The sequence below is a fragment of the Panthera onca genome, chromosome A1, assembly GCF_046562875.1.
Source record: "Panthera onca isolate mPanOnc1 chromosome A1, mPanOnc1 haplotype 2, whole genome shotgun sequence".
NCBI lineage: Eukaryota > Metazoa > Chordata > Mammalia > Carnivora > Felidae > Panthera > Panthera onca.
The window spans coordinates 151668231-151689405 of record NC_138339.1 but is presented as its reverse complement, the minus strand read 5'-3'; the positions used below and the strand labels follow the sequence as shown (position 1 = coordinate 151689405).

Genomic DNA, 21175 nt, shown 5'->3' with positions numbered 1-21175 from the left:
ACAGAGGACAAGACAGACTCCCACAGGACAACAGAACTACCAGGGACTGAGAGGTCAAAAGTGGCTTGGATGCTGGCTTCTCTTGGTTCATACAACCACCCAGGGAAGGGGAGACATTTCACGAAGTACCAGTGGAGGGTGACATCAGAGAATGTGGGAGACAAAGAACGTGAACATGGAATGAGTGCACACGGACATCACGAGTCACTTGGACACTAGATCACAGCTCTGCTTGGCCACACACAGTCTTTACCCCTGACGGTCACCGTGGCTGACGTTCTCTCCTGCCCGCACACACACGAGTACTCCCCGGCATCTGCCACGGCCAGGTCGCGGATCTCCAGCTCACACACCGTCCCATCCTGTCTCAGGCTCACTCTGTCCCCGGCTCTGAGGGTCTCAGACCCCTTCTTCCACTCCACGGGGACCGCCCTGCTCAGCTCACAGCGCAGCGTGGCCGTCGCCCCTTCCATGGCCTCTTCCTTCCTCAGGCTCTTTGTGAACTTGGCGGGCAGGGCTGGGGAGAGCCAAGGATCAGGAGGACTCCAGGCTGTCTCGAGGACTCTATGTCCAGGACGAGACACCCACAAGCACCACACAAACTGCCCAGGGCTACAGCAAGAATGAGTGAATGGAGCACAGAGTGGGTGAGGAAACAGTCCAGGAAAGGCAAACACAAGCCTGGACACAGACACCAGAACAAATACTTGACAAGGAGATGGAGGCTGGGAGTTCCCAGGTGGACACAGCTGGAGACACACATATGTCCACGGAGTCTGACAGGGAGATGGTGATGACATAGCAACAATATGCAACACCAAGACATTGGCCCACGTGGCCACACATGATCTTTACCCTTGACAGTCAGCGTGGCTGATGTCATCTCCTGCCCGCACACACATGAGTACTCCCCGGCATCCACCACAGCCAGGCCACGGATCTCCAGCTCACACACGTTTCCTTCCTGCCTCAGGCTGACTCTGTCCCCAGCTCTGAGGGTCTCAGACCCCTTCCTCCACTCCACGGGGGCCACCTTGCTTAACTCACAGCACAGCTTTGCTGTGGCCCCTTCCGTGGCCTCTTCCTTCTTCAGGCTCTTTGTGAACTTGACAGGCAGGCCTGGGGATGGTCAGAAAGACACAGACATGATCACTGTCTGAGCACTTAGACAAGACACGACATGAACAGAGAAGGTAACACACAAATCCAACTGGGCATGGGCTAAATGCTAGGTGTACTAAATGTGCTGTGTGTTGTGGTTTCCCTCAGCCCAGCCTGTGCACAATGTGGCTGTGGCCTCTTCTGTGGCTCCTCAGGCCTCATATTTTTTATGACTCTGGCCAGCATGGTTGGGAAACAGCCAAGAAGCAGGGAGCTCAGTAGGCTCTCTGGGCACTTGTGTCCAAGATGGTACCCACACAAGGATCCCACAACTGCAGAGGGCCATGGGGCTTATGAGATACACATGCACCAACAGGAGGGGGCAAATGGCCTTGCAGAAACAAGGGGCACAAGGACTGACACCAACAGCAGGACATGTGCTGGATAACAATAAGGATCCAGGAGACCCTGAAACCACAGTTGAATAGAGACAAATGCCCACGAGTCCTACACAGAAGATGGTGATATGGTGACAATGTGCCCACATCGAGCCACTGGTCCACATGGTCACAAATGGTTTTTACCCCTGACAGTCAGAGTGGCTGAAATTCTTTCCTGTCCGCACACACACAAGTACTCCCCGGTGTCTGCTAAGGCCAGGTCACAGATCTCCAGCTCACACACCATCCCATCCTGTCTCAGGCTCACTCTGTCCCTCGCTCTGAGGGTCTTGGGCCCCTTCCTCCACTCCACGGGGACCGCCTTACTCAGCTCACAGTGCATAATGGCTGTAGCCCCTTAGGTGGCCTCTTCCTTCCTCAGGGTCTTTGTGAACTTGGCGGGCAGGGCTGGGGAGAGCCAAGGAGGACTCCAGGCTCTCTTGGGGACTCTATGTCCAGGACAAGACACCCACAAGCACCACACAAACTGCCCAGGGACACAACACGAATGAGTGAATGGAGCACAGAGTGGGTGAGGAAACAGTCCAGGAGAGGCAAACACAAGCCTGGACACAGATACCAGAACAAATACTTGACAAGGAGATGGAGGCTTGGAGTTCCCAGGGGGACACAGCTGGAGACACACAGATGCCCACAGTCTGACAGGGAGAAGGTGGTGATAATGGACAACATGCAGACACCAAGACACTGGCCCACGTGGCCACACATGATCTTTACCCCTGACAGTCAGCATGGCCGATGTCCTCTCCTGCCCGCACACACATGAGTACTCCCCAGCATCCTCCATGGCCAGACCACGGATCTCCAGCTCACACATGTTTCCGTCCTGCCTCAGGCTGACTCTGTCCCCAGCTCTGAGGGTCGCGGACCCCTTCCTCCACTCCACAGCGGATGCCTTGCTTAATTCACAGTGTAGCTTTGCTGTGGCCCCTTCTGTGACCTCTTCCTTTCTCAGGCTCTTTGTGAACTTGGCGGGCACAGCTGGGGATGGTCAGAAAGACACAGACACAGTCACGATCTCTGAGCACATGGACGAGACAGGACACAAGCAACACAGAAAAGACAAAGAAATGGACACAGGCCATGTGCTAAGTGTGTTGAGCACACACTGTGGGTTGTGGTTTCCCTCAGGCTGTCCTGTGCACAGTATGGCCATGGCCTCTTTGGTTGCTCCTCAAGCTTCATAATGTGTATGATTCTGGCTAGCACAGCTGGCGAGTCAGACACAGGACAGAGGATTGGTGAGGGCCGGACACAATAGCACAGAGGACAAGACAGAGTCCCATGGGACAACAGGACCAGCAGTGACCAAGGAGTGGGTAAGTGACTGGGATGCTGTCTTCCGGTGGTTCACACAAAAGCCCAGGAAGGGGAGAGATTCGATGGAGTAACAAGGGAGGTGACACCAGAGAATGTGAGAGAGAAAGAACGTGAAAACAGAATGAGTGCAGATGGATGTCATGAAGTCAACTGGACACCAGATCACAGCTCTGCTTGGCTGCATGTGGTCTTTACCCCTGATGGTCAGCATGGCCGACGTCCTCTCCTGCCCACACATGCATGAGTACTCTCCAGCATCTGCCATGGCCAGGCCACAGATCTTCAGCTCACACATGGTCCCATCCTGCCTCAGGCTCACTCTGTCTCCAGCTCTGAGGGTCTTGGACCCCTTCCTCCACTGCACAGGGGCTGCCTTGCTCAGCTCACAGTTCAGTGTGGCTGTGTCCCCTTCCATGGCTTCCTGGGTCTTCAGATTTTGGATGAACTGAGCAGGCAGTGCTGTGGAGGGTCAGATGGATAGAAGTCATCAATCCCTCTGGAGGATTTGGGGCATGACGTGAACATTCAGGATCAACAAAGCAGAAGTATGGAGGAGGACAGGCAGATCAGCTCATGTTCGACTGCAATGGCCTCTGGCATCTTGCCCTGAGGGGCATTTTACCCAGGGACTGCCTCTTTCCAGGTGTCATATCTTCTCAATATCCTCATACCCCGACCTTTCGTACTAGCCCAGCTCTGGCCTCACCTGCACTGAGCTTGAAGCCAGGCTCCTCCCACTCACACATGACATTATGGCTCTTTCATGGAAGAATGCCCATGAGGCACCTCGTGGCCATGACATTCACTGCTCCACTGCTGCTTCTCACCCCATGTTTCCCAGCCAAAGCAGGGCATCCATCTCTTGCTGCCCACACCTGGGCTCATTGCACACTATCCCCACCCACACTAGGCCCTCTCTGCTCCACCTCACATGTTCTTGTCCAGACTCCACCAGACACTCACTCTCCTGCTCAGATTTCCAAGACTATGATGGATGCAGCCATGGCCTTTTAACCACCCCCCTGGGCCCTTGTCACCTGAATTCCAACTGTAGGCACAATTAGGTCCAAAAGTTACAGGTGACCAGTGTCCACCCTAGTCACACCATGTTGTGGGGTGACCTCCATACCCCAAATTCATGTCAAGGCCCCAGGGGGCCTCAGAACAGGGCTGGAGATGGAGTCTTTAAAGAGGTGGTTAAGGTAAAAGGGGGTCACTAGGGTGGGCCCTGATCTTATATGACTGGATCCCTATCAGAAGAGGACATTGGGACACACACACACACACACACACACACACAGAGGGACAGCTACGTGAAGACACAGGACATGAGAAGGCAGTCATCTGCAAGCCAATGAGAGGACTCTGGAGGAACCAGCCCTGTCCTGACTGGATCCCAGACTCCAGCCTCCAGGACTGGGAGACTACACGTTTTCAATGTCAAGGCCACTTCTCTATATCTCAGTCATGCCTGTTTTGATAGCAGGAGCAGTTCCTGCCATAACAAAGACCTCAAGTTCTAGAACCAGCTTTGGAACTGATGTTGAGTGAAGGCTGGGTTTTGACAGACAGCTGAATAGATCTAGATTGCCTGGAGTAGATCATGGGAGCAGGGGTCAGTATAGGCATTACGGCACTTCTGGTGAGGCCCAAATCAGCAATGAGAAACAGCTGACTGGACACTTGCAGGAAAAGTAGTATCTGTAGGAAGTAGCAAGGAACCTGGATGAATTCTGCCCAGTCTCTGGGTGGATGAATTCTGCCCAGAATCTGTGGAAGGTGGGCCTTGTGAGCAGTGAACTTGCACTGGTTAGCTGAGAGATCTCCAAGAAGAGAGTTGAGGGAGCAGCCTGATTTCTTCTCACTCCTTGTGGTGAAACACAGGTAAGAGCAGGGCAGAAGCCGGGAACAGAGATGGGGTTGCCCAGGCAGGGTGTGCGGAAGGCTGGTCTGATGAGCCACACTCCTGAGAGCTGCATGGGAGACCAACAAAGTTTTGGAGAGCATGCAGAAATGCTACAGCCACGCCTGAATCAGAGAGGCGAAGGCTGAAATGGAGGAAACCATCAGACTTCCAGGGGTCCTATGGGATGCACCCATGGAGCTGCCCAGCTGTGGACACGTATCACTCGTCAAGAAGAGCAAAGGAGGAAAGCAAGTGAAATTCAGAGGCTGCAGGGCTGCCACAGCATGGAATCCACAGGCCAGGCCACATCTACCCATGGCCCACGGCACCACTTGTGGGCCCAGAGGACAGAGCATTGAGCCAGAGGCTCCTTGTCCAGCCTTAAAATCCAGGAGTCTTTCCTGCCCAGTGTCGTGCCTCCAGGGACCAGGGACCTCTTCCCTCATTTCCGTTTCTCCCCTTCAGAACAGGAATGCGTATCTGGTACATGTTCTGCGGCTGCGTTTGGGAGGTGTGCAGTCTGACCTCGCAGGTTCACAGCTGAGAGGAAGCCACCTTGAGTGTCACCCAAACCTGGTGCACATGCTTCCATCACACTCTGGATTCTGTGGTGACACTGGACTCAGGTAAGGCTTTGGAGCCTTGGGGACAGGGTGTGCATATGCTGCACGTGGGAAGGACATGCATTTCCAGGGATGTAAGAGGGCAGAGTGTCACGCACAGACTTGTCCCACCAGCAAATTGTATCCTGGAGTTGTGCCCCTGAGACCTCAGAATATGAGCACATATGGAAATATGATTACCTTTCAGAGGGGTAATTAGGGTAAAGAAAGTCACTGGGCGGGTCATTATCTAATCATGCTGGCATCCTAACAAGAGGGGATCAGGACACAAATAAAGGGACAGCCACGTGAGGACATGGGAGGAGACAATGTGTACACTCTAAGGACGGATGCTGCTGGGTCCCAACACCTGGATTCAGACTTCCAGCCACTACGAGTGTGGGACCCGTGACAGTGTTTGTCCTGCAGCCCAAGCCAAGTGGGACAGAGCCCTTCAGAGGGCAATCAAACCCTGTCACCAGACAAAGGAGGGCCTGGCCTGTCTGGCCACCTTATCCCTGAACACCCCAATGCTGCCCTCAGTCCTCCTTCACACATCCGTCATGTGTGTGACATGCTCCCAGCCCCACAGCTGGGCCCAGGATGCGTGCCCATCCACAGCCCAATCACAGGCCAGGAGCCCCGGGCCATTCTGCTGGACTGTGATGCCCATCTGTACATGTTTGCCTGGGGGTCCCTGTACCATCCACCCCGGGGCCTGGACAGGACTGACCAGTGTGTTCTTAGTGTGAGACTGTGGGATGCTCCACATGGCTATTGTGTGGTCCTGGAGAGACAGCAACATTGAGAGACACAGGGGAGCAAAGACCAAGAGGCAGGGGGAAGTCACTCAGATGGCCACACACAGTCTTTACCTCTGACGGTCAGTGTGGCTGATGTCCTCTCCTGCTCACACACACATGAGTACTCCCCAGCATCATCCATGGTCAGGCCACGGATCTCCAGCTCACACATGGTCCCGTCCTGCCTCAAGCTGATTCTGTCCCCAGCTCTGAGGGTCTTGGGCCCCTTCCTCCACTCCACAGGGGCCTCCTTGCTCAGCTCACAGTGCAGAGTGGCCGTGGCCCCTTCTGTGGCCTCTTCCTTCCTCAGGCTCTTTGTGAACTTGGCGGGCAGGGCTGGGGAGAGCCAAGGATCAGGAGGACTCCAGACTGTCTCAGGGACTCTATGTCCAGGACAAGACACCCACAAGCACCACACAAACTGCCCAGGACCACAGCATGAATGAGTGAACGGAGCACAGGGTGGATAGGAGGCAAATGACCCAGGAAAGACAGACACAAGCCCAGACACAAACATCAGGACAAATACTGGATGGGGAGATGAAGGCTAGAGTCCCCAGGAGGACACAGCTGGAGAGGCACAGATGCCCACGGAGTCTGACAGGGAGAAGATGGTGACATAGTCACAGTGTGCAGACACCAAGCCACAGGGCCACATGACTACATGCAATCTTTACCTCTGACAGTCAGTGTGGCCAATGTCCTCTCCTGCCCACACACACACGAGTACTCCCCAGCATCCTCCATGGTCAGGCCACGGATCTCCAGCTCACACACGGTCTTGTCCTGCCTCAGGCTGACTCTGTCCCCAGCTCTGAGGGTCTCAGACCCCTTCTTCCACTCCACGGGGGCCACCTTGCTTAACTCACAGCGCAGCTTTGCTGTGGCCCCTTCTGTGGCCTCTTCCTTCCTCAGGCTCTTTGTGAACTTGGCGGGCAGGGCTGGGGAGGAACAAGGTGACACAGAGAGCATCAGACCAAGTAACTTAAGAAGTCAGGATGTGGACACTCAACAATGAAATGCACCCTGGATCAAATAGGAAATCAAAGAATGGACACATGGACACATGGGTGGATCACAGTGTGTGGGGGCTGGGCAGCAGGGAGACAGAGGAGCTGGCATCCACAGTGGACCTCAGGACATGGACACATGCATGGGAATGGTCATAGTGCCCACAGAACAGATAGACATAGTGGCCAACGGGGACATCTGCCAGCATCTTCCATGGTCAATCCTGTCTCAGACTGTACCTGATGCTAGATTCAAGGTCCCAGGTCCCTCATCCACCTCGCATACCCCAGGCTGCCCTGCTTGGACCACATCATGGCCGCAGCCTCTGACAGCTGCTCCCAGACTAGAGGGCACCCATGCTCCATGAGGTCACCCAGTGCTCCTATGGCAAAGATGCTATGTTCGTCCACACAGTTCAAGCACCATAGGGGCCCGGGTGCTCCTAGGATACCCTCGGGATGTGGGGAGTGGCCTCATCCTACCTTGTCTCATCTGTTTCCCTGCAGGAAGTGACCAGGCCCCCATAAGGGCCCCTGAGAACCCTGGTCCCATCAGGGAGCCACCAGCCACACCATGGCAGGGCCTGTACTGAGCCCCTATTCCCAAGGGTCTCGGGCCCCTCGCACCACTGCACAAGTTCCTCCCAGAGCCTGCTCAGGCCCCAGGACCTTGGTGTAGGGGTTTTCAGGCCTGAGAGGAGCAGACAGACGCACAGAGAGCAAATGAGAAATGGCCACAGATATCAACCTGGCAACACAGCTGCCTTTTGGAGGCAGGGCCTCAGGGACAGCAGGCAGGATGACCCATGGCAGGCAGCTCCACTGCATAGGGACTCCCACCTGCCCCTCACAGGGCCTGTCATCCCTAACCCCTGGACCAGCCCTCCTGTCCTGCCCTGCATCCTGAATCCCACCATGTCTGAGATGCCCCACTCCCAAAAGACCTCCTGCCAATGCTGTGAGCATACCTACCCACCTGTCAGCATCAGACCTGGACCCCACCTCCACATGGATGTCCCCCTGCCTCCCTGGGCATGGCACACATGACCTTCCCCTCTATCACCCACCACATTCCATCCATACCCACTGTCACCTCCACACCTGCCTCACCTCACCTCCATACCTGCCTCACCTGTCCACACCCACCTCACCTTCCTGACCACCTAACTTCACATCACCTTACCTCATCCATGTCACCTCATCTCCACACCCACCTTACCTCACCTCCATATCCACTTCACCTCTCCACACCCACCTCACCTTCCTCACCCACCTCATCTCACTTTCCACACTCACCCACCTCACCCCCATATCCACCTCACCTGACCTCATCCACCTCAATTCACCTTCCTCACCCACCTCACCCCCACACCTGCCTCACCTCATGTCCACACCTACCTCACCTTCTTGATCTACCTTACCTCACATCACCTCACCTCATCCATCTCACCCCACCTCCACACCACCTCACTTCTACAATCACCTCACCTCACCTCATTTTTCTCATTCACCTCACCTCAACACCCTTCACCTTCACACCCATCCATCCACCTTACCTCAACACCCATCTAATCTCACTTCCACACCTATCACCTCACTTCACTTTATCTCTGTATCTACACCCAGACTTCATGTCACCTCAACTCAACTCACCCCCACACACACAGACCTCCCCTCAACTCACGCTACACACCCAATCTAGCCTCACTTCACTTCACACACTTTCTACATAAACTCACCTCACTCACCCTCCACACCCACCTCACATGATTCACCTCATAGTCTACATCTACCTCACCACATCTTACCTCCAAACCCAACTCATCTCACCTCACCCCACCTCACTCTGCACACCTTGACCTTGCCTCCATCCACCCTCCACATCCACACTTCACCCCCCCCACACAGCTCTTCCATGTCCCTGCATGTGTTTCCTGGCTCCCTCCTCAGTCAGCCTCTCAGTATCGCTGCGTTGAGTGCCAAGCTTCGATCTAGTTCCTAGCTCCTCCGTGGCACGTTCCCTCCAGAGAGCTCATGAAGTCTGTAATCCTCAGTTGTAGTGTAGGATGCCCCCCATTTCTCCCTGAGATGTAACCCCCTGAGGGCAGAAAGAACCTTATTCTCTGCAGTTTATTTAGGATGAGCCTCACACAAGCAGATGCTAGAGACTCATGCTGCAGGATGCAGGAGACAGAGGCAGAGAGGCAGAAGGACCCTATGGCAACCAGGGCAGAACAAAAGGACATGACACAGCTTTTTGAGACATGGAGACACTGCTCCACATGACCACACAAAGTCCTCACCCCTGACAGTCAGTGTGGCCGACGTCCTCTCCTGCCCGCACACACATGAGTATTCCCCAGCGTCCACCACAGCCAGGTCACAGATCTCCAGCTCACACATGGTCCCATCCTGTCTCAGGCTGACTCTGCCCCCAGCTCTAAGGGTCTCAGACCCTTTCCTCCACTCCACAGGGGCCTCCTTGCTCAGCTCACAGTGCAGAGAGGCTGTGGCCCCTTCCGTGGCATCCTTGCTTCTCAGTCTCCCTATGAACTCAGCAGGCAGGGCTGGGAAGAGTCAGACATAGAAGATCAGACTCTCTGGAGATTTTGGGGGGTGGTGGTACATGACGGGACAGATGACAAGACAGACTTCTACAGAACAACAGGACCAGCAGTGAGCAAGGAGTGGTAAGTAGCTGGGATATTGGCTTCTCACAGTTCATACAACAGCCCAGGAAGGGGAGAGATTCCACAGAGTAATGGGTGGAGGGTGACACCAGAGAATGTGGGAGAGAAAGAACATGAACATGGAATGAGAGCAGATGGACATCACAAAGTCAACTGGACACCAAATCACGACTGCTTGGCCACACGTGGTCTTTACCCCTGACAGTCATCATGGCTGAAGTCCTCTCCTGCCCACACACACACGAGTACTCCCCAGCATCTGCCACGGCCAGGCCACGGATCTCCAGCTCACACATGGTCCCGTCCTGCCTCAGGCTGACTCTGTCCCCGGCTCTCAGGGTCTCAGACCCCTTCCTCCACTCCACGGGAGCCTCCTTGCTCAGCTCACAGCGCAGCGTGGCTGTGGCCCCTTCTGAAGCCTCCTTGCTTCTCAGTCTCCCTATGAACTCAGCAGGCAGGGCTACAACAGGGCCCAACAGGGAATGTCACCTTTGACCTCCCACAGGGATGAAAGGAGCATGTGGGCAAGGCAGGCACGGATGCTTACCCTTCACTGTGAGCATGGCCAAGGTCATCTGGTCCCCGAAGTGGCAGGAGTACTGCCCGGTGTCCTGGGGCCGCAGGTCCCGGACCACCAGCTCCAGTACTGCGCCCTCCTGACGCAGGCTGTACTTGCCTCCGGGCCGCAGAACCTCATCTCCACGGCGCCACTCCACAGGCGCAGCCATGGATGACAGCACACAGCGCAGTGTGGCAGCTCCACCCTCCGGCACCTCCAGGTCCTTCAGCCCCTCACGGAACCGCACCGGCCGTGCTGCAAGCAGGCACAGGCTTGGCTCGACCCCTCCATCCTGCACCCCAGCTGAGGGCCCCTGGGGTTGGGGACAGCTGAGGACACAGCAGCCAGAGGGCTCAGGCAGGCCCACCTCACCCTTTCTACACTGGGGGTTACAGGCAGCGAACTCCAAAACTCTGTCCTCCGGCGGGGGGGGGGGGGGAGGCGGGGGCAAACAGTTGGGAAGAGAACTGTGTCCCCCACCCCGATTCATATGCTGGAGCCCCAACCCCCAGAACCTCAGGATGTGACTGTGTTTGGAGATGGAGTCTTTACAGAGGTGATTTCGGTAACCTGAGGTCATTGGGATGGGCCGAATCCCACGTATCTGAGCTATCACATAGGAGCTGAGGACACAGACAGAGAACAAAGCCAGGACATAGGCAGGGGGCGGTGTGTGCAAGCCAAGGAGAGAGGCCTCAGTGGGGAAACAGCCCCGCCCACACCTGCATCTCAGACTTTCCCCTCCAGGACTGGGACACAGTAAATGCCCATGGTTTAGCTGGTCTGTGGATCCATGGTATTTGTCATGTGGCCTATGCTGAGACACTTGGAGATGAACCAAGCCAGGAGGAGGGGACACAGAGATGTCAGAAAACAAGACATAGGAATGAAGCAAGTCAGACACTGCTGGTCAGGAGACACAGGTGGAAGATGGTCAACTCTACCAAAGCAGCAGACACCTGGACATGCACAGAGAGTAGGACATGAGCCCAGGAACTCACCGTGGACCCTGACAATGGAGCTGCTCCAGGAGCCCCCGGCCTCACACTTGTAGCGCCCACCGTCCTGCACAGTGGTGCCCTTGATGACCAGCTGGGCCCGGTGGCCCTCCTGGCTCAGCTGGCACCGGGCTGATGGCCGCAGGGTCTTTCCATCCTTGGTCCAGCACACGGGGCTGTCTGGGGCGGTAGTCTCACAGACTAAGGTCAGATCCTCCCCCTCTGTGACCGTGGCATCCGTGAGCTCCCGGGAGAAGACACTTGGCTTTTCTGGAGGTGCAGAGGAAAACTCAGGACGTGTGGGCCCCTGCCCCATGAGGCTGGGGTCACAAACGGGCTGCCGGGGATACAGAGCAGGCCTGGCATGGCCCAGCCCACACTTTGGAGACTGAGGGATCAGCTCTGCATACCACATGCCGCAATCACCTTCAAAGAGCCCCACCTCCCCAGGATCTGTGGGCCGGGCACCTTGTCTGTGAGCCCCAGGACCATGCTCTGCACACAGCCAAGATCTGCCTTCTACAAGGCTGCACCCTCAGCCTTATGGACCAGGCCCCATGCCGGCACTGGGCACACAGCCCACCTGTGACCCGAAGGGTGGCTGAGGTCCGCTGGTCCCCTGCCTCAAAGTGGATGGTGCCTGAGTCCTTGAGCGCCAGCTGCCGCAGGGTCAGCACGTGGTAGCCACCTGGCTGAACCTCAATCTCATTGAGCTCATTCGGGTGCAGGGGCGTCTTGTCCAGGAACCAGTGGACAGGCTCGTAGTCGGCAGGGGAGATGCGACAAGAGAAGGTGGCCGAGGAGCCCTCACGCACCTCCATGTCCTCCAGATCCTCCGTGATGAGCACTTTCCGGCCTGCAGGGCACAGACCAGCAAGTCACGGTCCCTTGCAGCCAGCTGCCAAGGGAAAGGGGCACTCCCCAAGACTGGGGGTGGGCTCACAGCTGGACTGAGTAAGGCTCAGAATGATGAAACCCAGAGCACAGCAAATGTATCAGAGCTCAACTGTTCACACGTGCGAGTTTTGGCTCCACTGATGAACCCCAAGCCCACTTCTGGGGTCCTTCTCAGAGCACATGGGGTGGGTCAGAGCGAGCCCCCCTCTCCCCAAACTCTTCTCCACACCTACCTACGTCCATCCCCAAGGTCACAGAATGCAATTAAATCATGGATTAAAAGAAGAAATAGGAGGGCCCCTGGGTGACTCAGTCAGTTAAGCATCCAACCTTGGCTCAGGACATGATCTCACAGCTCCTGGGTTCAAACCCCATGTCTGTGCTGACAGCTCAGAGCCTGTAGCCTGTTTCGGATTCTGTGTCTCCCTCTCTCTCTGCCCCTACCCCATTCATGCTCGCTCGCTCTCTCTCAAAAATGAATAAACATTAAAAAATATTTTTAAAAAAACAAGAAGTAGGACTGTGAAAACAGTTGTGGCTGTTGCCACACTTTTACTCCTCACACCTGGAGGCATCCCCAGGCCATACTCCCTGCAGAGCCCCGATGTGGGGGCCAGGCACATTCCAGCACACAGGTTCCGAGCAAACAACTGCGTGAATTCATGAGGACACGTGCTCATTCACACTGTGTCCCTTTAGTAGGACCTCAGAGACAATACCACCCAGGGCCAAGCTCCCAGGGATGGGGAAACTGAGGCTGGTCCCTGACAGCCTCCAAGCCCACTTTGAACAAAGCTTACTCCCAACCACACCCCCGGCCAGCATGGCACCGGGCCCCACCTAGCACCAGGAGCCGGGCCTGGGAACAGGCCTGGCTGATGTCACAGGTGTAGGTGTCGCTGTCCGCCTTCTCCAAGGCGCTGATGGTGAGCCTCAGGGTCAGGCCCTCCTGGCTGGGTGCGTGCTTCCCAGAGGCATGCAGCTCTGTGAGGCCCTTGCGCCAGATCACCACAGCTGCGGGACGCTCTGTCTTGCACGTGAACACGGCTGTGCCCTTCTCTTCCACGTGCAGGTCGGTCAGCTCCTCCGTAAACCAGTTGGCCTTTTCTGGGAGGCAGTGGGAAGAAGTGGAGGTTGAGGGCTGTGCAGACCCCATGCCAGCCCCTCTGGACAGGGAACAGCCCCCACCATGGGCAGGGAGGGAGGGACAGAGGCCAGGGGACCCATCCCAGGGTCTCCTGTGGGGTCACCTTCCACACGGAGACTTGCTGTGCTCTTGGAAGCTTCTGTCTCACACGTGTATTCTCCTGAATCCTTGAGCGACACCGCACGGACCACCAGAGTGGCCCAAGTGCCTTCCGTGACCAGGTCATACTTCTGACTCTTGCGAATGGCCTTCCTGTCCTTTAGCCAGCGCACCGGGGTCCCGGCCCGAGACAGCTCACAGCTCATCACCACATCCTCACCTGGAGCAGCCTGCTGGTCTTCTAGAGGCTTCGTGATACCTGCCGGCCTCTCTGAAGAGAGCAGAGAGCAGAACAGCCCCCGTGAGGCATGGCCACACCCCAGCCGTGCTTAGGGTGAGGGCAGGGCAAGCACTACAGAGGTGGAGACCACAGGACCTTCTGGGTCCTCAGGGTCTGGAGTGCAAGAGGCCCCACAGTCACAAGGCAGGGGCCTGGGAGGGGAGATATGAGACCACAGACCCTCACACCTTGGTATCACTCAGAGCCCCAAGACTCAAAGCGTGGCCACCACCATTGCCAGCTGTGAATTGAATATCACCCACCTGCACCAGTATTTATACCAGGTACACAAGCTTAGGAATGCCAATGGCGATTTCACTAGCTCAGTGAGCAGTGAGCCCTAGGGGCCACCATGCTGTCAGACCCCCAACCCTGCTCCTGCCCACAGACTGGAGGCTCTCACCCCACAGAGTGAGCTCTCTGAGATGACCAGACACCCCTTGCACCCCAGCAGGTGCTTCTGGGCCTCCAACAGGGGAGCTCCCTGGGGACTGGGGGACTGTCCCCAGAAGCACCATTTCTGGCCCAAGGCCCCACTCCACCCTCAACCCAGTGGAGACAGGCCCCCATCCCTGCACACGGTGCCCACCTCTGATGATGAGGGAGGCCTTGGAGGTGAGGTCCCGCACGGAGAACACCACCTCCCCAGCGTCTCCAGGAACCACATCTTGAACAACCAGGGTGTATTTGCGGCCCTGGCGTGTGGCCCGGAAGCGGCCAGAGCCACCCACTGTCTTCCCGCCAACTGTCCATATGGCCACATCGCTGGGGTTCTCATGGGACAGGACACACTCGAAGGTGCAGCTCTGGCCCTCCGGCACCTCCACCGACTTCAGCCTCTTGGTGATGCCCACGTGCAGGTCTGTGGGCCACGGAAGATGGTGGTCATGCCGGCCAGGCCCTCGGACACCAGCCTCTTAACACTGGCACTGTCAAGCCCGTTGCTGCCTCAGGTCAGACCCCACAAGGGGCAAGACCTCACTCCCTCCCTCCCCAGTCCCACTCCCCGCTAAGCAAATGTCTCCAGCTGGCCGAACCCTGTTGTATGGATCACAGAGAGCTGTGAGTGTAAACCAGCGTGGCCACCCTCCTATCTGCTACAGAACACTCACTGTGCGGAGAACATTCACTGTCCATGGTGGTGGCCAGCTCAAAGCTCCAGGAGGTGAAGGACAGGCCCGAATGAAGGAGTCATCCAGCTCCAGAACAAACTCACCATGCTTCCCTGCCCCATTCCCTGTCTCACCTCAAACCCTGGCCAGACCACCAGGGACACATCCCAGGGTGACTGCGGAGCGAGCCTGCCATGCACATGCAGGAGAGAGAATCGGACCAGAGAAGCTGGGCCAGGACAGCAGTGCACACAGGAGGCCAGGCCTAGGCTGACAGTGACTTCTGAAGGGACCGTGTGTTCCAAGCCAGGGGGAAGGGGGGGCAATGCTGCCCTGCTGGCTGTGTAACCCATGGTGCAGCTCAACCTTTCTGAGGCAACTTGATAAACCAGAAACGTGGCCTGCCAACAACCACCTTCACCAGGCTATTCGTGTGGCCTGGAAGTCCTTCCAGAGCATCCTATGCCTGACATCTGGGCCTCTGCCATTAGCCACCCCCAAAATGCGACCTTGACTGTGCTCCCTCTGTGGTTCCCACACCTGCCCACACACATCCCCTGATGCAGATTGAATGTCACTAGCCTGCACTGAATCCCTGGCATCTTGGGACTCTATCACTCATGGCCAGCCCAGTGTCCCCGAGAGCTCTTCTTCTCAACGTCCCTGCCCCACTGTCTGCAACCTAGGCCTCTTAGGGACCATCAAGCCTGGTCTTCTAGGAGCCTGCCCCTGACCTCCTGGGCTCTAGAAAGCAGCTCCTGGCACGGTTGAGCGGGTGGGCACCACAGTGGCAGGCCCCGCCTGCCCCCTGGACCCGGACCCGCCTCCTGGACCCAGACCCACCCCTGGGCCCGGCCCCGCCCCTGGACGCGACCCCGCCTACCCCCTGGACCCAGACCCACCAGTGGACAGGGCTCTGCCCCTGGACCCAGACCCGCTCCTGGACCCGGACCCGCCCCTAGAAACAGTTCCGCCCCTGGACTCAGATACACCCCTAGACCTAGCCCTGTCTGCCCCCTGGACCCAGACACGCCCCTGGACGCAGACCCGCCCTCTGGACCCGGCTCCGCCCCTGGACCCGGCCCTGTTCCTGCAACCAGCCTGCCCCTGAGATGGCCCCACCCCTAGAGACGGCCTCGCCCATGGACCCAGCTTTCCTGGAGCCTACTCCATGCCTTGGACCCGGCCTCACCTCATGGACTCTGGCCCTACCTTGGACCCGGACCCGCCCCTAGAGACGGCCTCGCCCCTGGCGACAACTCCGCCCCATGAACCCGTACGCGTCCCTGGACCCGGCTCCATTCCTTGAACCCAGACTGTCCCCTGGACCCGGCCCCGCCCCATGGACCCGGCCCTGATCCTGGTGCCTACTCCATCCCTTGGACCCGCCTCCGCCCCATGGACCCGGACTCGCCCTGCACCCGCCCTCACCCCATGGACCGGCCCTGCCTCCTGGAGCCCGCTCCATCCCTTGGACCTGGCTCCGCCCCAAGGACCTGGCCCCGCCCCTTAGACCCAGCCCCGCCCCTGCACCCGCCCCCGCCCCATAGCCCGGACCTGTCTCCTGGACCCGGACCCGCCCCCTGGACCCGGACCCGCCCCATGGACCCGGACCCGCCCCATGGACCCGGACCCGCCCCTAAACCCGCTCCCGCCCCGTGGACCCCGCCCTGCCTCCTGGTGCCCCCTCCATCCCTTGGACCGCCTCCCCACCAAGGACCCGGACCCGCCCCCTGGACCCAGCCTCACCCCTGCACCCGCCCCGCCCCATGACCCGGCCCTGCCTCCTGGACCCGGACCGCCCCATGGACCCGGACCCGCCCCTTGGACTCGGACCCGCCCCTGCATCCGCCCCGGCCTCCAGGACCGGGACCCTCCCCTTGGACCCAGCCCGCATAGCCACGCACCGTGCACGCTGACTCTGGAGCTGGTCTCCTCCGAGCCCACACTGCAAGTGTAGAGGCCGGTGTCTTCCCAGCTCAGGTCGTGCACCACGAGCCCGCGCGTGCCCGCGGTGTGCAGGAAGTCGTACTTGTCACTAGGGACCAGCTCCACCCCGTCCTTGCGCCACACCACGCGGGCCTGGGGGTCTGAGATCTCGCACTGCAGGGCCAGCGTGCCCCGCTCCTCCGCGGACACATCGTCCAGCGCTTTCAGGAACACCACCGGCTTTGCTGCGGGGAGGTCGTGGGCAGGTGAGCGAGCGCCACCTTCGGCCTGCAAGGACCCCGGCGCCCCGCGCTGGGAGGACCCCAAGGACCCACAGCGACGCCTCACCTTTGACCTCCAGGCGGGCAGTGACCGACACCTTGGGGGAGCAGGCGCGCACAAGGCCGGCGTCGGCCCGCCGAACCCGCTTCAGCACCAGCGTGTGGCGACGGCCTTCGTGGGAGATCTCGTGGAAGCTGTCGTTGTACAGAGGTGTGCCGTTGAGCGACCACTCGACCTCCTCGTCCTCATGGGACAGCTCACACGAGAAGCAGGCGCGGCCCTCCTCCGTGGCTTCTGCGTCCTGCATCGGCTGCGTCACTGTAACCTCGCGCGCTGCCAGAGCACAGAGCCACTCAGCACCGCCGCAGGAGACCCTTCCCCCGGGGGAGAGGGGTTCCTCGCCTCCTCTCCCAGACCCTCCCCCCTAGGGACGCTCCTCCCCTTCCCCGGCGAGGACCCTCCCCCCCCCAACCCTACCCCCTGAGGATGCTCCCCCCCCACCCTCCCCCTCCGGAGCCCCCGCCCCACGGCAAGGACCCTCCCCACATCCCTGACCCTCCTCCTTGGGGACCCTCCCCCCCAGACCCTCCCCTCCGGGGACCCTCTCCCCGCCCCTCCCCCCTCTACCCCGGGAACACATCCCCCAGGCGGAGACCCTCGCCCTGGCACGGGGCGACCCCGTGCGCCCTGGCTACCTTCCACCGTGACCTCAGCGCTGCTCTGGGCGCTGCCGGCCTGGCACCGGTAGACGCCGGCGTCCGCCGGCGTGAGCCGGAGGACGCGCAGCTCCGCCATGTGGCCCTCCAGCCTCATCTTGAACTTGTCGGAGGGCGCCAGGGGCGTGTCCTCCTTGTACCACTGCACGGCCTTGGGGGCCGGCTTGAAGTCGCAGGACAGGACCACCGACTGCAGCTCGCGCCCCGCCTTGGGCTCCAGGGGCCGTGTGAGCACCATGGGGATGTCTGCCGCGGGAGGGGAGAGGGCAGCGCTGCGTCAGCGGAGGGACTGCGGGGTCCCAGAACCCACCCTGTGCCAGGTCTGCCACCAGACCTGCCAGGTCTGTGCCCCTTCGCCCCAGCGGCGCGCTCACCAGAGACCACCAGGCGTGCGGTGGAGCGCGACTTGCCAATGGTGAAGTGCACCGGCCCAGTCATGGTGGAGCAGGTTCGTCGCAGCGTCAGCCGGTGCACCGTTCCCTCCTGCTCCATGCCAACGGTGGGCCCGGCCTGGAGCACTGTCTTTCCCAGGAACCACTTGGGCGGCCGCACCGAGGGGATGGAGGTCTCGCATTCGAACCAGGCAGGTGCGGGCTCCATCACAGTCACGTCCTGCAGGCCTCGAACGATGGTGATGGATTGCTCTGTGGGTGAGGGACTGGTCACTGGGGCGGTCCCACAGGGAGGACCGCCAGCAGCCACAGGCACAGTGGGGAGGTGCCAGGGCGGCCCCGCCCGCACCTTCCACAAAGAACTGGGCACTGGTCTTCACGTTGCCAGCGTCGCACGTGTAGGTGTCCTCATCCTCCGGCTGCACGTCGTTGATGATCAGCTTGCGGTAGAGGCCGTCGCTGACCATCTCGTACTTGGGTCCTGACTGCAGCTCCACGCTGCCCTTGAACCACTGCACCTGGGCGCTGGCCCTGGACATCTGGCACTCCAGCACACCGCGGTGCCTCTCCATGGCTATCTTGTCCCGAAGTGGGCGCAGGATGGTCACCGGCAGCTCTGAGGTGTGACCAGCGGTGAGGGGACAGGATAAGGGATGCTCAGTGCCCCAAAAACCCCACCTGAATCCCCACCCATCCACCCATCCGGGTCTGGGTGCTCTGCCTGTGCAGCCTCCAGAGGGCTGGAGCCCCTCTGCCAGGGCCAGCAGGTGGCGAGGCCAGGTGTCACCCTCGGCTTCTCTGGGACCCACTGCACAGAGCTGACCAGGGGAAGGGTGGGCGCACCACTCCCCCCCCACACACACCACTGCACCGTGCGCCCTTGACAAGCTCATCCAGAGCACCCTGGCCTCACCCCTGCCCTGCCTCTTCACATCCACACCCCTCACCCTGCACAATCCTGCATCAAGCAATTCCAAATCTCATATACCTTCCCCCCAACTTGTGGCAGACCCTCCCTCCTCTATGCCCTGACTGTGGCTAGGGCCACCTGTTAAGGCCTCATGCTCACCACATGCCGGGACCCCACAGCGCTTTCTCTCCATTGCTAAGTCCCAGGAGGAAGGATTTACTGTGACCTCCTGAGCTGCCTCTCCAAGACCCCTGTCTTCCTGGTGAGGAGGCAATACCTCCTTTTCCTCCTTCTGGGTCATTGGTGTCCTGGGACTGCTGCCCTGTCAGTCCCTGTAAGGCTGCAAAACTGTGCATTCACAAACACTGTCCAGCAAAAACCCTCCCCTGGGCTCCCTCACCTTTGACTCGGAGCTCAGCTCGAGATTCTGCATTTTCGGCTACAAATTTGATCTCTCCTGCATCTTCTGCCAGGACCCTCCGGTAGATGAGGGTGTATGTCCTCCCTGGAAACACAGGCCACTCAGTACTGGGAATAGGCCCTGGGGGCAGGATGGAGGACAAGCCCTCCTGACACCTGCCCAACAGCTCACCTTCCTGGCGGATGCGCACATTGTCACTGGGCCGAAGCTTACTGCCCTCCCAGAACCACTGGGCTGGCACCTCATCGTGAGAGATCTTGCAAGAGAAGGTGGCGCCCTCCTTTTCCATCACCTCCACATCCTCCAGGGGCCTCACGATCTGGATGTTACGACCTGGGGCGGCAAGAAGGCCGTGCCACTTGTGGATGCCCAGAGCTCCCCCTTACCCCTCCCACCCAGATTGCTGAGGGGTGCAGGGCAGGGGCAGAGCCAGAGGGCTAAGCACTTTGCTGGGGGGATGCAGGGTGGCCAGGAGGCTCTTGCCCAGCAGACCCTGACCTTTAATCTGCCTACCTTGCACCTTCAGGGAGGCTGAGCTCTGAGCATCACGAGCATCGCACACGTACACGCCCTGGTCACCAAGCTCACAGCGGAAAATGATGAGACTCCGACAGGCGCCCTGGGCCACCATGCCCACTGTCTTGCCCACCCTAAGCTCCACGCCATCCTGAGGAGGAACGAGGTCGGGTCAGGCACTGGAGGTGGCCAACAGAGCAGTCCCACCCCTGCCAGCCCACAGTGACAGGCGGGAGCAGCCCAAGCCACCTTCAGCCAGCGCACGTCCACGTTGGGGCGAGACAGCTCACACTCCAAGGTCACCCTGTCCTTCTCTGTGGCCACCACATCCTGCAGAGGGCGGCTGAACCTCACAGGCAGCTCTGGGTTGGCAGGAAGGGGGAGGTGAGAAGCGACGCCTGAGATGTGTGGTCTCACACAGCCAGTTCTGGGAATGACACTCCCCACCCTGCCCTTGCCTGGCTCCCCGGACCTCATTGGGGACAGAGGCAGGTGCACTCAGGAGTGGGCCCCCCCTGTGCCCACGCACCAGTGACCGTGAGCCGTGCAGATGTGTGCACCCCCTCGGCTTTGAAGGCGATGAGGCCACTATCCTGCGGCCGCAGCCCCGACAGGATGAGGGTGTGGATGGGGCCTTGCACGGCCAGCTGGCACGTGGACCCTGGCTGCAGCCGCACACTGTCTCGCGTCCAGCTGCCCTCCACGTTGTCGTGTGACAGCTCCACATCCATGGTGGCTGTGCCCTGCTCCCACACCTCCACCGCCTGCAGGCCCCGCACAAGCCGGACCTGGCGCACTGCGGGACAAACACGGGGGTGCATGAGGCACCGCCGTGAGACCCAGGCCCTTCAGCCAGCCCCACTCACCTCCCCAGGAGCCTCAGAGCCAGCCAGGCATCCTGGAGGGAAAGGTCCAGCCCTTCCCTTCCTTCTCTCCCATCCTCCCTGCCTCCCGCCACCCCCCAGGGCCTGTCCCTCCAGGGGGACACCCCCTTCCGTCCTCCTTCCTTGACGCCCGACCCCCA

The 21175-nt window shown here is 59.3% G+C and overlaps 1 protein-coding gene across 36 annotated transcripts in view; it reads right to left on the bottom strand.

Moving 5' to 3' along the window:
* Positions 1 to 21175, bottom strand: part of OBSCN (obscurin, cytoskeletal calmodulin and titin-interacting RhoGEF) — a 164997-nt gene that overhangs the window by 66166 nt on the left and 77656 nt on the right. For 23 of the 36 annotated variants that reach the window (XM_078452398.2, XM_081790323.1, XM_081790259.1 and 20 more), the window contains 24 exons: positions 20681 to 20947; positions 20401 to 20513; positions 20149 to 20302; positions 19807 to 19968; positions 19615 to 19719; positions 18654 to 18920; positions 18287 to 18556; positions 17892 to 18158; positions 17263 to 17529; positions 16893 to 17159; positions 14463 to 14735; positions 13598 to 13864; positions 13188 to 13454; positions 12034 to 12306; positions 11454 to 11720; positions 10441 to 10707; positions 10090 to 10353; positions 9507 to 9770; positions 6871 to 7134; positions 6266 to 6529; positions 3078 to 3341; positions 2280 to 2543; positions 856 to 1119; positions 254 to 517 (listed from right to left, as the gene is read on the bottom strand). In XM_078452398.2, the coding sequence (XP_078308524.2) occupies positions 254 to 517; positions 856 to 1119; positions 2280 to 2543; positions 3078 to 3341; positions 6266 to 6529; positions 6871 to 7134; positions 9507 to 9770; positions 10090 to 10353; positions 10441 to 10707; positions 11454 to 11720; positions 12034 to 12306; positions 13188 to 13454; positions 13598 to 13864; positions 14463 to 14735; positions 16893 to 17159; positions 17263 to 17529; positions 17892 to 18158; positions 18287 to 18556; positions 18654 to 18920; positions 19615 to 19719; positions 19807 to 19968; positions 20149 to 20302; positions 20401 to 20513; positions 20681 to 20947 (5865 nt within the window). The remainder of the gene's footprint in view (positions 1 to 253; positions 518 to 855; positions 1120 to 2279; positions 2544 to 3077; positions 3342 to 6265; positions 6530 to 6870; positions 7135 to 9506; positions 9771 to 10089; positions 10354 to 10440; positions 10708 to 11453; positions 11721 to 12033; positions 12307 to 13187; positions 13455 to 13597; positions 13865 to 14462; positions 14736 to 16892; positions 17160 to 17262; positions 17530 to 17891; positions 18159 to 18286; positions 18557 to 18653; positions 18921 to 19614; positions 19720 to 19806; positions 19969 to 20148; positions 20303 to 20400; positions 20514 to 20680; positions 20948 to 21175) is intronic. The other 13 variants (XM_081790355.1, XM_078452465.2, XM_081790408.1 and 10 more) reach the window with 11 other exon arrangements.